Source organism: Ictalurus punctatus, chromosome 26 (assembly GCF_001660625.3).
Source record: "Ictalurus punctatus breed USDA103 chromosome 26, Coco_2.0, whole genome shotgun sequence".
Lineage (NCBI taxonomy): Eukaryota > Metazoa > Chordata > Actinopteri > Siluriformes > Ictaluridae > Ictalurus > Ictalurus punctatus.
In genome coordinates this window covers 13133592-13151264 of record NC_030441.2, presented here as the reverse complement: position 1 = coordinate 13151264, position 17673 = coordinate 13133592, and the positions used below count along the sequence as shown (strand labels likewise).

General features: G+C 39.6%; 1 protein-coding gene across 2 annotated transcripts in view; it reads left to right on the top strand.

Moving 5' to 3' along the window:
• The window catches only part of arhgef7b (Rho guanine nucleotide exchange factor (GEF) 7b), a 37601-nt gene extending 20210 nt beyond the window's left edge, over positions 1-17391 (top strand). Inside the window, exons 7-22 of one of the 2 annotated variants that reach the window (XM_053676052.1) lie at positions 3259-3353; positions 4605-4700; positions 5116-5238; positions 5955-6093; positions 6279-6338; positions 7843-7989; positions 8345-8431; positions 8531-8600; positions 8738-8865; positions 9297-9503; positions 10280-10370; positions 10501-10590; positions 12635-12820; positions 14749-14848; positions 15322-15376; positions 15964-17391. In XM_053676052.1, the coding sequence (XP_053532027.1) occupies positions 3259-3353; positions 4605-4700; positions 5116-5238; positions 5955-6093; positions 6279-6338; positions 7843-7989; positions 8345-8431; positions 8531-8600; positions 8738-8865; positions 9297-9503; positions 10280-10370; positions 10501-10590; positions 12635-12820; positions 14749-14848; positions 15322-15376; positions 15964-16086 (1797 nt within the window). In that variant the 3' untranslated portion in view covers positions 16087-17391. The remainder of the gene's footprint in view (positions 1-3258; positions 3354-4604; positions 4701-5115; positions 5239-5954; positions 6094-6278; positions 6339-7842; positions 7990-8344; positions 8432-8530; positions 8601-8737; positions 8866-9296; positions 9504-10279; positions 10371-10500; positions 10591-12634; positions 12821-14748; positions 14849-15321; positions 15377-15963) is intronic. The other variant, XM_017458032.3, reaches the window with a different exon arrangement.
• Positions 17392-17673: the final 282 nt, after the last annotated feature.

The window sequence follows — 17673 nt, the reverse complement described above, 5'->3', positions numbered from 1 at the left end:
AAGTCTGGACTGAAGGAAAGAAGGATACATCCTCATACATATTTTACATCCTTGGTAGACTTTACAGAAAGAGGCTCAGTGCTGGTGTTCACTCCAGGGTCGACCGAATATGAAATTCAAGGGTCCTGATTCTGAAATCAGTGTTTTTCATAAGAAAAATCTTGCTACTTGAGAAATCATACACTTGAAATATATTGTATTTGAATAGAACTTTACACCGATCAACCATAACATTAAAACCACTGACGAGTGAAACGAATAACATTGATTATCTCATTACAGTGACACCCACCAAGGGCTGGGATGTAGTACTCAGCAAGTGAACTGTCAGTTCTCAAAGCAGGGAAAATGGGCAAGCACAAAGATCGGAGCAACTTTGATAATGGCCAACTTGTAATGGCTAGACAGCTGGGTCAGAGCATCTCCAAAACGGAAGGTCTTGTGGGGTGTTCTCGGTATGTGGTGGTTAGTACCGCCCAAAAGTGGTCCAGTGTAGGTCCACTGCCGAAAGCGCCTGCAGTGGGCATGTGAGCATTAGAACTAGACCATGGGGCAATGGAAGAAGGTGGCCTGGTCTGATGAATCACGTTTTCTTTCACATCATGTGGATGGGTGCATGTGCGTCAGCTGTGGAAGAGATGGCACCAAGTTGCACTATTGGGAGAAGGCAAGCCGGTGGAGGCATAGTGATGTCTGGGCAGTGTTCTGTTGGGACACATGGGTCCTGGCCTTCATGTCGCAGACCAAGTAAACCCTTCATAGCAACGGCATTCCTTAATGCCAGTGGCCTCTTTCAGCAGGATGATGCGCCCTGCCACAGTGCAAAAATTGTTCAGGAATGGTTTGAGGAACATGACTGGAGTTCATGGTGTTGACTTTGCCTCCAAATTCCCCAGATCTCAATCTGATTGAACATCAGTGGGGTGTGCTGGACATCAGTGGGGTGTGCTGGACATCAGTGGGGTGGGGTGTGCTGGACATCAGTGGGGTGGGGTGTGCTGGACATCAGTGGGGTGGGGTGTGCTGGACATCAGTGGGGTGGGGTGTGCTGGACATCAGTGGGGTGTGCTGGACATCAGTGGGGTGTGCTGGACAAGTCCAATCCATGGCGGCCCAACCTCACAACATACAGGACTTGAAGGATCTGCTGCTAACATCTTGGTGACATATACCACAGCACACCATCGGCGTTCTTGTGGAGTCCACGCCTCAGTGGGTCAGATCTGTTTTGGTGGCACAAGAGGAACTGCACAATATTAGGCCGGAGGTTTTAATGTCCTGGTTGATGGGTGTATTATATATGCACATTTTCATTAAGTGTGCCAATAATTCTGTAGTTGATCGTACTCCTGTGTTATGTTTGACTCTCAGGGATGGAACCCATTTTAAATGTGTAGCCGCTATTACTCTTAAAGCAACGTGGAGTCTCCCAGTCTGTCTTCCTCCTGTTTTGGGTTCTTCATTAGAGAAGGTGGCTTTCAGACTTATTTCCACTGTGACTGGCCTGATTCTGTCGCCGTCACCCCCCCCCGGCCCCCGTTTTTTTCCCTCTTGGTTGTGGTATAAAAGAGGATGAGTCCTTTCTCTGTTCTCTGTGTGTTGTAATTGCTTTAGAGTTCCTGGTCTCTGTGCACTCAGAGATGAGGGCATGAGTCTGAGGCTGTATTAAAGCATCTGTCAAAGTGATCGGCTGTCAGGGGGAAAGCTTTTATATGTGAAATATGTGTGCTGTTTTGAAGTACTGTGCATGTGAGTGCAATTCTACATTCAGGCTGCCAGGCTAGTTAATCAAATTGCTTGGGCCGCTGGGCCGGTTAATTTCATTTTCAGGCCAAAATAAGTGAGTTACGGATGCGATCCCTGCTCTCTCGTTCTCTCTCTCTCAGCTCAGTTTTGGCCATTTAGTGCTGCTTTCCAGTTTTGAATGTGTTAATCTAACTGAGCCTTCAGCGGTATGTGAAAATAAATAAATGGCAGCATCAACAGCTAATGACTTCATGCATTTCAGGAAACATGATACCATTTGATAGTCAAAGGTGTTTTCGAACAATTCACAAATTTGAATACTGTGAAATATAGATTCCTAGTTTCCTCGTATTGTCTGTGTGTGTATGTGTACAGCCATGTGAAAAAATAAGTACACCCCATTTTTTTTTTTTTATTATTTCTTTGGACAAGCAAGCATTTGATCACCTTTGAAGCAGTGTCTATTAATGAAGTTGATTTACTTGAACAAAACCAAAAGGAAAGGTATAATTTTCAATCATTTATTTATCAGAAATGTCAATAGATGTGATATTTTTCTGTGGAAAAAGTAAGTACACCCTTGGCCTCAGAAGCTAGTATTGCTCCCTTTAGCAGAAATAACCTCTTATAGGCATTTTGCAGAATTGTCCACCAGGCTTGCTGGAAATTTTGACCACTCTTCCATGCAATATTCTTTCAGTTGCAAGGTGTTTGAGGGTTTTCTTGCATGTACTGCCTGTTTCAAATCCCTCCCACAACATTTCAATGGGATTCAAATCTGGGCTTTTACTAGGCCATTCCATACCCCTCCATTTCTTCATTATGAGCCATTCCTTGGTGGATTTGCTTGGCACGCCTCCCATGCAGGTTAAATTTTGTGTTATCTCTTTCTGATTGTAGAAGCACACACTTTGACAGCAACAGTTGCAAGACTTACTAGCAGATTCTGCGATGAACTGTTGGGGTTCTTGGAGACGGTCTGCTCTTGGACTGAATTTGCTAGAACAGCCAGTCCTGGACAAATTTGCAGTCATTTGAAATCAACACACAGACCCATTTGTAGATTATTTTCCTTATGGTGGAGTGATGTATTTCAAATGATTTGGAGATCTTTTTAAATTCCTTTCCAGACTCCTAGGCTTCCACAACCTTTTTTCTGAAGCCCTTACAGAACTCTTTATATCTTGCACCACCTGCACTCCCTAAGCAGGTTCTAATCACTGGCACCCAATCTTGAACACCTGATTCTAATTTTATGGATTTGACGGCATGATAAATGTAGGGGTTGTGCTTACTTTTTCAATGTGACTGATAATTTCAGTAGTGAAAATTACTGCAGAATGTCATTTGAGAGTGTATCAACTTTATTAATAGGCACTGTTTCAAAGAGAATCAAATTTTTGCTTGTGCAAAATTTTCTATGGCGTGTGCTTATTTTCCCACATGACCGTATATGTAAAATGTCTCGTTGTGTGTGCGTGTGGTTTTTATTATTTTTATTTTATTTTTTAGGTGATCCAGAATATTGTGCAGACAGAAACGGAATACGGCAAAGAACTGCAAACACTGCTTTCGACATACTTGAGACTACTGCAGCCCACAGACAGGTAGCTATTGTATCCGTTGTGGCTCATCCACAGGGGCCATGCAGTCTATACAACCAATTTTGTATAGTCTTCAAAGTCCTCATTCACAACTCCATACATCTTCAGTTCTGTTCAAATTCTAATGACGTGTTTTGAGTGACCAATGATTTAAAAAAAATGTTGGTATTTGACAGTTATATTCAGATGTTCTATTAATTTTTGGTTTGTTTTTTTAAGTGTTTCAGTGCTATAGAGTTATTGCACCTAGTGGTCAAAAATGGAACTGCAGCAAGCATTAATTGAGGCCTATTGGGGCATGAATCACGTTGTCCCATACTCTCACACTGATCATTTTTTACTGGAGGAGTCACAGTGGACAGGAACATTAAATACTGTGCAAACAGGGTTATGGGTTTCATGCTGAATTAAACTAGTTTAGAAACACTCTCTGGCCTCCAAGATCTTGTTTTAAAGCAAATAATCAGCATTTTAACAAATTATCACAAACAAATGCATTGTTTATGTGCAGACAGTGTGCCTATGATGTACACAACCATTTCTGAGAGAGAAAGGGGGATTATGGAGTGGATAATGTCCGTACAGTAGAAATGCGTGTATACTACGATGACCCAGACGCAAAGGATGAGGAAAAGGGAAAATCTCTCTCCCTTTTCCAGTGTTCAGTTTTTGGTCTCGTTTCAGATCTTTTCTGTGGTCTTTGAGACGTAGTTTGTCAACTGCCTCTTAGGGGTTTACTAAAAAATTTCATGAGATCATAGCCTATAGCGTAATTCAAGTATGATATCCTATTGACGTCATTTTTGTTTGAGGCTATGTTTATATTAATGTCATTCTGCCACACCAATAAACTTTGGTCGTGATCCGTTGCTATATTTTAAATTATCTAAGAAGAATCTACCGTGCAAGTCTAGGATCAAATTTAAATATAGCTGTATATTCAGTGTAGCCTTCTCATGCAAGCTTCCTGCTGCAAAGCAACATTCACTGTCGCTGGAAAAAAGTGCTTTTATTCATTTTCTTTTGAAAGCCTATGTAATACCCCTCAGTATACAAGTGATCTAACACAAATATACTTTTAACTATTACGAGTTGATAATGTGTAACTATTCTCCTTGTCTAGTTGTTTTGGTTAATGATCAGTAAAATCAAAGCATAAAAATGTGTTATTGACAAATTGAATAAACGTTTTGTCAACAAGCATTTTTGCTCCTTTCATTCGCTAATGCTTCTGTCTTTTACTCTCGTTCTTAGACTGACCACGTCCGATATCGCCCACATTCTGGGTAATCTAGAAGAGATCAGCTCCTTCCAGCAGACACTGGTACAGTCACTAGAGGAATGCACCAAGTAAGGCTAAGCTGATGTGATCGTGCTTGTGCCATTTCCTGTACTGAAGTAAAAGTTAGAAATTTCTGACTGAGAGACCCTCAGTAGCATAAAAAGAGGATTTAAGTGAAGTGTGCTGTATGAGATTCTTCCTGTGAGCTTCCGAGGCCATCTACTGGTGGATTTCAGCATTTCACCAAGCACTTCAACATCAACTATATTGAAATACATATTCATTTCTCTCGATCGACTGATATAGTCCTATTTCTAGTATTACGGTGCATATATTTGACACCCTCAAAGACTCTATGATCGCACAATAGTCAAAATAGTGCAGGAGTTGGGATTAATGTTATTAGAGTGACTGACTAATATACTGAATACAGTTTTATACCTGAAATAACAAAGTCATTCTGTTCATGTGTCTCGTGTGTAGATTTCCAGAGAGCCAGCAGAGGATCGGGAGCTTCTTCCTGTCCCTCATGCCCCAAATGAAGAGCCTTTATGTAGCTTACTGCTCCAACCACCCTTCTGCTGTCGATGTCCTCACGCAACACAGGTATATACACGTGTACACGCTACATGCAACGTGTGTAATACGGTTCTATATGTATATGTACACACACCAGAACTGTAACAACAATTGCGTTTTAACTTTGAATTACTCAAAATGTTCAGTATTCATGTACCTTTCAAATGCATTCGCTTTATATGCTATTAATACATGCTGTGTTATAATTTTATCATTTAAATACTTCAGATTTATATATCGCCTTCTATATTTTAGACTCTCCAATACAGTTAGACCAAACCCAAAATGGCTTCCATGATTACTGTGCATGCTCACGACACAGGGCTGAACACAATGATGTCATAAACCCTACTTAGTTTTCTGCTTGCCCCCTTTTGAGATTTTGTTCACGTATCATGATGGTATGTTTTCCTCGCTTCACAGGCTTGCACAGTCCCCACAATCTTATTCCTGTTTAAGATTCTGAAGCTTGCATCCAGAAAAGTGTACAAAACATATCAAATGCTCTGAGTCTGAGACTAAACGGGGTACAATATGTTACTAGATAGTTGTGTCTGATAAACAGGACTAATGTGTGTGTTTTTGTCGCAGAGGGGTTCATTTCTCTGTGTTTGTGTGTGTGTGTAATTTAACCTGTGAGAACGTTTGGAGAGCAAATACACATGATCTTGGACGTAACATGTTTATTTTAAAAAATACACCCCCCATTGTGTGTGTTTGTGTGTGTGTGTGTGTGCGTACAGTGAGGAGCTGGGTGAGTTTATGGAGAGTAAAGGTGCAAGCAGTCCTGGGATTCTCACCCTCACCACCAACTTGAGTAAACCCTTCATGAGACTGGATAAATACCCCACACTGCTCAAAGAGCTCGAGAGACACATGGAGGTGCTGCTGTTTGTATCTATGTGTGTGTAGGTTAAGAATTAAAATCATGGTATGTTTATTTGCTTAGCGAGAACAGTGACGGATGTTCAAATCGAGGATTTGTACATGTCATGATATAATATTTAGTTTTGCTCTGTGTGATTATTGGAGACTTATTTCCTGTTTTGTTCCTGTGCCCTCCTCAGGATTTTCACCCGGACCGCCCAGACATTCAGAAAAGCTTGACTGCTTTCAAGAATCTTTCTGTAAGTCTTCCTCAGTGTGAGCCGTGTCTGAGAAATCGCTCTCTCGGAAATGGTCGAAACATGCCGTTAGACTTTTGCTCTTAGTGTCTAGTAGTGACATGAAAGGATGGGAATTGGCAGGAAATCCGACTGCGCCGAAGGCTTTTGAGGAGAGGCGGTGGAGATGCCGTGTTGGGCAATAATTAGTTTAAATAATAATTTAACTCTGTTTCCCAATAAGAATTATATTCACTTCTGTAAGTCGCTCTGGATAAGGGCGTCTGCCAAATGCTGTAAATGTAAATTATATTCAGTGTCCTCCACTAATATTGGCACCCTTGGTAAATATGCACAAAGAAGACTCTGAAAAATTTCCTTTATTGTTTAACCCTTTGATCTTTTGTTCAAAAAATGTACAAAAATACTCTGCTCTCACGGATCTCAAACAACTGCAAACATAACACCGGCTTATTAAAAAAATCTTTAGCACAAGTTGTAGCTTACTTCAGTACATTTTATAAGTATGTTGCTCAAGACTACCGAGTCATTGTGGTTCTAACAAAGACTGTATCATCCGCCCCCTTTCTTTGTTTTTGAGCAGGCCACAAAATGCACATTTTGCTGTTTACTGTCCCCCCCTCCTGGTTTGTTGGACAACCAGAATAATAGCTGTGAACCTCCTTCTGTTGTTTTGAAAAACCATGAATCAGTTCATTTTAGGATTTTTTTTTTTTTTTCTCCAGAAACATTTATGGCAAAATATAAACCAGAATATAGTTTGATGGAAATAAATGTACTTTTTTGTGCTTATTTATTATTTTTATTATTATTATCATTATTATTCACATTTTTTTAAATGTACAGAGTTAGCCATTTTGTGGATTGTCTCAAACCATGTTACGTTCACCCATGTGCATTTTCTATTTAAAACATTCCGGATTGCACGGGTTAGCTGGAGTCCAGGGTGTGTAGTCTATGTTGGAATAAGACGTGTCTATAGTATGGTTTGTTTTGTAAAGGGACTGTGTTAAGAGGTTTGCACACTTGCAAAATCCTTTGCTTGGCACAAATGTATAAAAATCCTCCATCCCTCTCGCACGTTTCTCTTTCTACATTGTTCTCAGGCTGTCTATCACAGCTCAGCTTATCCCCTCAAACACCTCTTATCATTCTGTTACAGAGAATAGAGAGAAACACAGAGATGAAGGGAGAGAAAGTGGACACAGTGTGCTATTTCATTAGGACCGGCCACATACGGTCCACTATTGTCCTCGGTTTTTATTTTCACTTGCTGTCGTCCCGTAAATTATTGTTGAACGACGTTCAATGTTGGAATAGTTGGAATACAGCTTTTGTCTCGCCCATTTGCTTTCACAATAATGACTGCTGGCTAAACGCCTGTGTTACGCTGGAGCACAGAGGATTGTTGGACCTGCAATACCAATCATAGTAATGTAATGACATGTAGTGCATCCTGTCAGGTGTGTATGTGTATGATATAATTCTTTTGTGTGTGTGGTCTCAGGCTCAGTGTCAGGAGGTGAGGAAGCGGAAGGAGCTGGAGCTGCAGATTCTGACTGAGCCGGTGCGTGGTTGGGAAGGGGAGGGCATTAAGACCCTGGGCACCGTCATCTACATGTCTCAGGTCCTCATGCAGTACCATGGCAGCGAAGTGAGTCTACATACACACGCCACTGTCCTCAGGCACGTCCTGATTTGTCTCTGCATCCACAAGACAAGAACTTCATTTAAATTTGGTCAGCCAAACATGAATTTGATCATGTGACATCACTTTGAACCTTTTGTGTCCAGTGTCACTGTTGGCATAATTAGAATTTTTTGATTTACTTACACAATATAAGTCGTATACTAAGCATCGCTTCTCCAGCAGTAGCTCCCTGATGTTAAACCGCTAGCCTACATCAAGTAAACTATTTTATTCTGTATTCAAAACCAATGAGTTACTTTTTCTTCATGAGGGCAGTGTGTAATGAGTAGTTTTGACCCCACTCCCGACCCCCTTTCAGGAGAAGAACGAACGCTACCTCCTGCTCTTCCCCCATGTGCTGCTGGTGCTTTCTGCGAGCCCTCGGATGAGCTGCTTTATCTACCAGGTAAATTAACAAGGAGTGTGGGTGTTCGTTAGCGAGCGCAGCAGTTTGCTTTTGGATAGTGTCTGCAGGAAGTCCCAGCATATTTTTGTTGCTCCGCAGGGGAAACTTCCTCTAACAGGGATGGTTGTTAACAAGAGTGAGGAAACAAGGAACACTTTTGAACTATCCGGTGAGTGATTAATTGCATCATCGCTGTTAGATAAGTAGACAAATACACACATGATGAATAATTCAGTATTGTAATATATGGAATGATGTCTGTAGCTTAATGTGCATTGATTTTGTGTTTGTGTGTCTCCTCTGTAGGGAGTATGATTGACAGGATCCAGGTGATCTGCAATAACCCTCAGGATTTACAGGAGTGGGTGGAGCATCTTCACCGCCAGACCAGACGCACGTCAAGCAGCATTTCCAGTTTGAAACCATGCCATACGGTCAGAACACACGCGCAAACACAGAGTGGACATTCCACATACATAGTCTAAACCGAACAATCAATGGATTTTATTAAACATAGTGAGGTTATTTACCATCACCATTATAATCATTGATTTGATGAGAGGTTTTCTGTAACTTATGGAAGGAGTCTCCGGGGTCAGGACTTTTGTAATGGTCAGTAAGTTTTCCACCAGTGGAAAGACTTCCGGCTAGAGGACTTTGCGCTTTGTGGATTCTCTGAAACATGTAAAGTTGTAGGGAACAACAGGAACTAACACAACAATATAACTATAATCTGATAAAAAATGTGACGCGTCGCTCTTTAATAAATAGGGGGTTGGGGTCATTATATTTGTAGTGTGCAGATAAGATGGTGTATGTAAATATATTCAGCTCAGCAATGTTGTATTTTGATTCCTCCTCTCAGCTCCCCGCTCACCCACCCACCCCTTCGAGACACTCGGAGAGCCGGGGAGCCTACCACACCCTCCCTCACCCCTCGTCCCACTGCACCCCCCACAGCACCATGATGTGGGGACCCTTGGAGCCACCAAAAACCCAGAAACCATGGAGCCTGAGCTGTCTGCGACCAGCACCACCTTTAAAAGCATCAGCAGCTCTCTGTTATAAAGAGGTGTGGATATCGGAGTGGTTGCTACATTTATATTAGGAGTTAATATACAATTGCGTGCAGTTAAAGTGTCATATGAGCTCAGTATAGATACAGAGTTTGTTGGAGAACATACCAAAGCAAAGAGCATCATTACCAAGGAGCTATCGAAAAAATGTCTGGTTTGGTTATAAATATATCCCAAACTTTAAACATCTTGCAGAGCGAGAAATCCAATATTAAAATGTGGAAAGAATATGGCACAACCACGAGGCTGTGACTAGGTAAGGAATTCGCTTTGGAGACGCAAGCAAGAGGACAAGGGTTACGTGCAACACCATGCTACCACCACCATGCTTAACCAGAAGGATCAGTGATAAACCATGTAGCGATATGTGCCAAAGGACAAAGTTCAATTTTAGACAAGATAGTAGACAAGATAGTAGGATATTATTTCCCCAAACAAAACGGATCATCCGCCGAAACACAATTCTGTGTTTGATAAAGTATTGGCACACCAGATTGGGCCTCCTTTAATGAAGCTTAACAATCTTCTTGTGCCTCATGCTTTGTACTTTGCCCTCCGAGGTACTAGGCAAGTGGCCATGCATATTTTGATGCGCATTGTATGCGTAATCTATCAACTGCTAAGATGATGGATCTAGATTTATGCAGATCTCAATCCATTCATTGACTTGCACATGCTCGTACTAGCTGTAATTCATTGCTTGAATTTTTTTTTTCTTTCTACACGTAGTTTATGAATAGAATGGCTTTACTATTCTTCTGTCTTTGCACAGGATCTCAGCAAAAGTCCCAAGAGCGTGAAGAAGCTTCTGCACAAACGCAAAGAGAGGAAGCCATCAGATGAGGAGTTTTCTATGAGGAAAAGTATGTAGATGCATGTCATGTTGAGGGCTTATGCTTTTTAAGGGTTTTTTTGATGCGTTTGTTATTATACATGGCATATGTATAATATTATTTTGTGTATCTTAAGTATCCTGTCCCATTTTCCATTCAGGCACTGCAGCCCTGGAGGAGGATGCGCAGATCCTAAAAGTAATAGAGGCGTATTGCACAAGTGCCAAGACAAGACAAACACTCAATTCAAGTAAGAGCATGCCATAATTGAACTTGTTAAGCTCTCAAGCTCTAGGTGTTTTTGACTTGATTCTTTGAAATGTGATTGCTCATGTCTCCTGAATTTCTTTATAACGAATACAGCGTTTTTTCCTGCTTGGCCGTGTGAAAAATAAAAATGGACAATGATAATCACAGAGACTATGGCTGCATTTACACTATAGGTCTTGATGCCCAGTTTCGATTGGTTGACTATATCCGATTTTTTTTTACGACCCGCGTACATCTTCTTTTAAAAGCGACCCATATCCGATTTACACTATACACTTCGCGACACAACCCGAGGCAGACGTCACCGGAAAAGCTTAGGCCGAAAAGGAAGTAAAAAAAAAACCGGCACAATTCACAATGGACGCAGACGAAAATATAATACAAGGTAAGCAAAACCCCGGCCTCTTAAGGCGGAGAAAAAAAAGAAGAGAGCCCTTGTTGCAGCCTGGGTGAATGTAGCAATGATTGCTGCTACATCGGTTCAGAGAGGCGTGTGGATGCGGCAGAGGATTCAAGATTGGTGGGATCAAGTTGTTGAAACCTGGGGTCAGGAACAGTGGATCAGCAACGTTCATATGAGACGAGAAACTTTTTATATGTCGTGTGAGCGGTTTTCACCAATGCTCTCTTATGAGGATACAACTTTTTTTGGTGTCCACCCGAGTTGACGTCATTCGCCATCGTCACTTTTTCAATGACGTACGACTCGCGTTGACGGTGGAATATCCGATCCGTCCGCTTACACTGCAGACGCAAATGCGCGTATCTGATTCATATCAGATTTATTTCCACAATTGAACGAGGCCTGAACCCGATCTGAGAGTATCGGATTTGTGTGCTTTTTTCCCTGCTTACACGTTCGTGAGTCATATCCGATCTGCGCCACATGGGAGGAAAAAATCGGGATTGGGTCACTTGAACTATGTAGTGTAAATGCGGCTTACGTTTTATTGTAATAAAACCCTAGTATACATGCTGAATGATGCCTTTTTCAGTTTGTTTAGTGTTCCAGCATTGTTGAGCACTATAATTTCCCACACATAGCCCAGTTGATCCCTGATCTGGATGTTGAAATACACAACATTTTATTTACCAAGATCCTCTGACTGTTGGTGGTGTACGGCACCTGGAATTAAAACCACAGCAATTGGTCAACGATTACGATTATTAAAAAAAATGAATTAATGACCAACACTTTGTATCCATTGTCTCCAATGTTGTGGAGAATCCGTGAGAAGTCGGTTGCTTACTTTAAAACAATAACATAGTAGAACAAATGCATTAATATCAAACTGATTTGCCTTGAAGTCGTCCACTACTGTCAGACCTGCCTTTATAGAAAATGAATCTATGCCTTCTGACCAATCAGATTCAAGATTTCATCAGAATTCATGTGGTATAAAGTATTTTTACGATGACGATTGATGATGATGACCCTGTGGAGCGGTTACTAGTTGGACTCTTCTCTCATGCATTGGACTGGCTTTACTGTGCAGACCCTTGGAACAACATTTAAACATAGCAGTGCTACTTTTTGAATGCTGTGAGGAATAATGACATCTTAGTCATCAAGCTATTTCTGCCATCTCAACATCATTTGTGGCACAGCACCTGTTCGGTCTAAAGGAAATCAAGGTTGTGCTTTATCCTGTAATCTTCTTTCCACTAATCTTACCTCGTGTCTTGCATTAACTGTTATTTAGGGATTCTGTTCTTCTGTGTAACAGATCTGATTTTAACCACTTTCTCTGTTTTCTGTCTCCTTTTTTCCTCATTCACTTCTTTCTCCCGATTTTCGGTGCTCCATTGCGTTTACTTCAATAAATGTCCCATTTATTTCCATTTGATTTGAACATGCTTTCATTTCAATATTAAAATAAATTGTTTTGGCCCTTTTTTTTTTCTCCACTCATCATAACAATATCTTTTGCTTCTTGGTTGGTTTGCTCCACCCTCAACACCCTCCCCCTCCCCCCACTTCCGTTTGATTGGTTTGAACATTTGACCCGCCCCAAATCCATTAGCATGGCAGGGCACTGATTTGATGCATAATCACGTGCTGGCTGACATCGGCCAGTCGCGTGTGGAGGCTGCAGGTTGCCGTGCCAGCGTCTTGCGCCTGGAACTGTCGTCTGACCAATCAGAAGACTCGGATTATGACAGTATATGGACAACCCATAGTTACAGGATGGGTTCAACCTCTCGTAAGGGTTACTGTAAATAAGTATGCTTTGAAAATTAGAGTATTCTACTTTCTTGGTGTGAATGCTCCCATTTTGCTCGTTTTTTTTTTTTTTTTTTATCCTCATAGTCTTGATGTTAGAAGTCAGTTTCTCTGTTGACTAGCTGCCTCTTTCCTTGCATTTCTCTTTGTATTCCAGTTTATTTGAATATTATACTTGTTTCTCTGACCGTTTGTCTATAATTCACTCTCCGTTAATATTGGCACCCTTGGCAAACACAACACAGGTTTATACATTTTAAAAAACACAACTTAAATATGTGTGCAACAATTATTGGCACCCTTTTAGTCAATACTTTGTGCTACCTCCCTTGCCAAGATAATAGCTCTGAGTCTTCATGGCAAGGGATCTGAGACCGTTCCTCCATACAGAATCTCCCCAGATCCTTCACATTTCGAGGTCCACGCTGGTGGACTCTCCTCTTCAGTTCACCACACAGGTTTTCTATGGGGTTCAGGTCAGGGGACTGGGATGGACATGGCAGGACCTTGATTTTGTGGTCAGTAAACCACTTTTGTGTTGATTTTGATGTACGTTTTAGATCATTGTCCTATTGGATGATCCAACCACGGCCCATTCTAAGCTTTCTGTCAGAGGCAGTCAGGTTTTCATTTAAAATCTGTTGATATTTGATAGAGTCCATGATGCCATGTATCCTAAATAAAAATGTCCAGGTCCTCCGGCAGAAAAACAGCCCGAAAACATTAAAGAGCCTCCACCATATTTAACCATGGACATGAGCTACTTTTCCATATGGCTCCCTCTCTCTGTGCAGCAAAACCTCCTCTGGTGTTTATTGCCAAAAAGCTCTATTTTGGTTTCTTCTGACCATAGAACCCGATCCCATTTGAGGTTCCAGTAGTGTCTGGCACACTGAAGACGCTTGAGTTTGTTTTTGGATGAGAGTAGAAGCTTTTTTCTTGAAACCCGTCCAAACAACTTGTGGTGATGTAGGTGACTTCGGATTGTAGTTTTGGAAGCTTTCTGACCCCAAGACACAACTGACTTCTGCAATTCTCCAGCTGTGAGATCCTTGGAGATTATATAGACAATACAGAGACACGTCCTCTTCCAGGTTGTTTCATAACAATTCCAGTTGACTGGAACTTCTTAATTATTGCCCTTATGGTGGAAATGTGCATTTTCAATGCTGGTGCTATTTTCTTATAGCTACTTCCCATTTTGTGAAGCTCAACAACCTTTTGCTGCACATCACAGCTATTGCCCATTGTTATATATATATATATATATATATATATATATATATATATATATATATATATATATATATATATATATATATATATATATATTGGATAATCCTGTTTGTGCAATTGTTTGATATCCATGAGAACAGAGTTGTTTTTTTTTTTTTTTTTTTTTGTCAAAAGGTTAAACAACAAAGACCATTTTTCACAGCCTTCTTTGCTCGTATTTACCAAGGGTGCCAATATTATTATATTGAAACTACTATGTTTCAATATGTAGTTGTCTTTGCCACTAGGTTATATTATGCTTTAGATTTAATTGTACATCTCAAGTAATATCTCAAGCTTCAAGGGCCAAGTTTCCAGCATTTCATATGCAAAGCTATAGTCACATTCGTAAAATGTGCAGAAATACATCGGCTTCACTGGTATAAAATATTGTGCTTTAAATATTTGTGGGAATAAGAAACATATGATCATGTACGTCTTTACTGATTTTAAGTGTTATACTTTAATGTAATGTGAAATATACTTTCTTGACTGATGTTGTCAGTCTTTTGTGCATCTTCTTAAGCATTGTCACCTGAAACAGCAGTAAGTTAACGATCATTATCCGGATGACTTCCTCCAACTGTGACATTTTAAACCTCCAGATTTTTGTTTTCCTTCTTTTTTTTTCTGTAACAGGTTCAAGGAAGGATTCAGGGCTGCATATGCTTTTCCCTGAAGAGGAGAAGATCATTGTAGAAGAAATAAAGAGCAATGGTCAGACAGTGATTGAAGAGAGGTAGGAATAGTATTTTAAAGAAACACACACAAAAAAAAAACACTAAAAAGTGTTATGATTATATCCATTCAGTGATATTCATTTAAGAGTGAAGACTGTTCAAAATCTGAAAATGATCACTGCAGAGAAACCAGTTCAGCTGAAAATCCCATTCCAACATATGAACTAGTATTGAACACATTACAGGAAATATTATTGCATCATCAAATGTAAGAGCCAATCAGATTCTTATATGTAAATACAGTCCATTCAACACCAGTCTCTCGGGGGGTGGGAGTGGGGTTATTTTCACGCATGGCATCTGGATTTAAGCGTAAAAGCATGGCATGGGATGCCATTTACCGTTGTATGATTTTCTGTTTTTGCCCTTTAATTTCAAGCAGTTTTATATTTAATATAAAAGTATGTTTTGTGTGAGTAGATACGGTTCGTGTAATAATTATTGTACTGCGTTGTAATCACTTTCATCAAAGGAGTTTGGTGGACACTGTTTATGCACTGAGGGATGAAGTTCAGGAACTCAAGCAGGTACGTTTTTATGACTTATTTATGACATATGAGTTTATGATGAAATCTTTCAGTGGATGCGATTTCAAGATTGATGTTTAACAGGAAATCATGTACATCCTGCATATTCTCACAGTTCTTTAAATCCTGAAAGTCAAGGACAATTCAGTTTTATTCTTCAGGCATGGAACAGTTTTGGAAAATTACACAATATTGCTTGAATGTTTTTTTTTTTTTTTTTTTTTTTTTTTTTTTTTTTTTTTCTTTCTAAAGTCTATGTATTTTTAATTATCCACACATTACCCACTCTTTAAAGAAGGTGATTTTAGTTTACTGGTGTAAAGGACAGATGTGTGTCACACACGTTCATATAGACTTTAAAACTTTTATTTATTTTACAACAGTCTACATGTTCGTTACAATTTTTATGAATTCATCAAGAGCCTATAAAACAGGAAACAAAATATGAGATGCATTTCAAATGGCTGGAATATTCAGTGAAAAAAAAAAATCTATTCTAACCATTTGGCATGCACTCCTGAGCTTTAATTGCTTATGAATCAATATCTGGTGCCGTGACCCGGGTTATTCAAATTTGATTTCCCCAGGATAACAAGAGGATGAAGAGCAGTTTGGAGGAGGAGCAGAAAGCAAGAAAAGAGCTGGAGAAGATCGTCAGGAGAGTATTAAAGAACATGAACGATCCTTCATTTGATGAAACAAACCTGTAAAGTTCAATGAAGATCGTTATACATGTGGGCCATGCCGGCACGGATGGAGGATTCAAATAAATAAATAAATCAAACACTGTAGAACTGAGAAAAGCATGATGCAGCTGAAGAACTAGGCATAACTTTGGACCAAGAAAGCCTTTTCAGCTGGGCATAGAGTTGAAAGTACTGGCGATACTAACAGGCTGGAATGGATCCAGTCGCTGAGTAAAGGCTCTTTAAGTTTGCCTGTGCCAAATTTGCTGATCTTTGCCAAATAGCCTCTGAACTACAAGAATAAATCGAGGAACAAATATTAAAATAAGTGGCCAAATACAGCTTATGGCTTTGCCTTATTTTTTTTTAAAAAACGTTTTAAGAAAAATACACTAATATATAATTAAGTATGAGTTACCCTGTAACTTTAGAAAAAAGTTTCCTATTCACTGCGGTCATTTCCATCACATCCTTTCTGTATCACTGACGACTTGTACCAGCATGTACCCCTTCTTTTTTTTTCTTTTTTTTGCAAAAAAAAAAATCTGATGTCACATGGTTCTCAGATTGACAGCAAACTGGGAGTCTCAGGGAGTCCTTGAATAAATCTTTCCGTCAGGATCTTCTTCGTAATCTGTAGCAACACTGTGAAAAAGCAGATTTTCAACAAGAAATCACAGCAGGTACAGTACTGTAAACATTCAGAGGAAACTGTTTTTTTTCTAAAAACCTTTTTTTTTTTTTTTTTTTTTTTTAATTTTTTTATTTTTAAATGTTGTAAATTACCTTCTTTTCCTGTTTTTCTGGTCAGCTTATACTCAAGCACCAACTAAGCAATTACTTTTTTTTTTTTTTTTTTTTTTTTTAAACCGTTTAAGGTGATATTTTTAATCGGTTGTTTTTCTGCTAATGAATTTGTACAAAAAAAAAAATCTATATTTCAAAAGTGCAGATGTGCCTTTTTTTGGAAATTCCATTTCCGAAACTTACTCGGCATTTTGTCTGCGATTCCAAGACCGATTTAAAGACAAGTACATATGCAACAGATATTTTTAAATATGCAGCGCTACTAACTGGCAACTCAACATTCTTACATTCTGTCTAATTTATGTATTTAAATGAAATGCAAACATTATTGATTTCTGTTCCATTGTCTGTGTACCATTTTGACCAGGAATATTTCTGTTAATTGCTTCCTAATGTACTTACTTACTTTCATAGCTTCTCCTACATTTCTATTCATTCTGTTCTGCTCTTTCTACGACTCCTTTAATGTATATGATAAATTATGTGAATTTAAATAAAACATTGCTTATTTATCCTTTAAAACCTCTGTGATCTGGACATTTGTGCTAATGGCTTTGACCACACTTCAGTACTCTACCACAAGAGTCCCTCCCTCTAAGGACATTGCACCAACCAAATGGTGTATTTATCAAAAATTATGTAATATGATTCCGAAAGTTCCTTTTGTCTGTGCTTTGGTTCCACACAAGCAGTAACACATCTGTCTCCAGATGAAGAAATACAGCAATGTTTTAAGTGATTGAATGTGTAGAATCAGCGCAGTGAGCAACTGATTGGATCAGAAGTCAGGACCCACAACTCGGC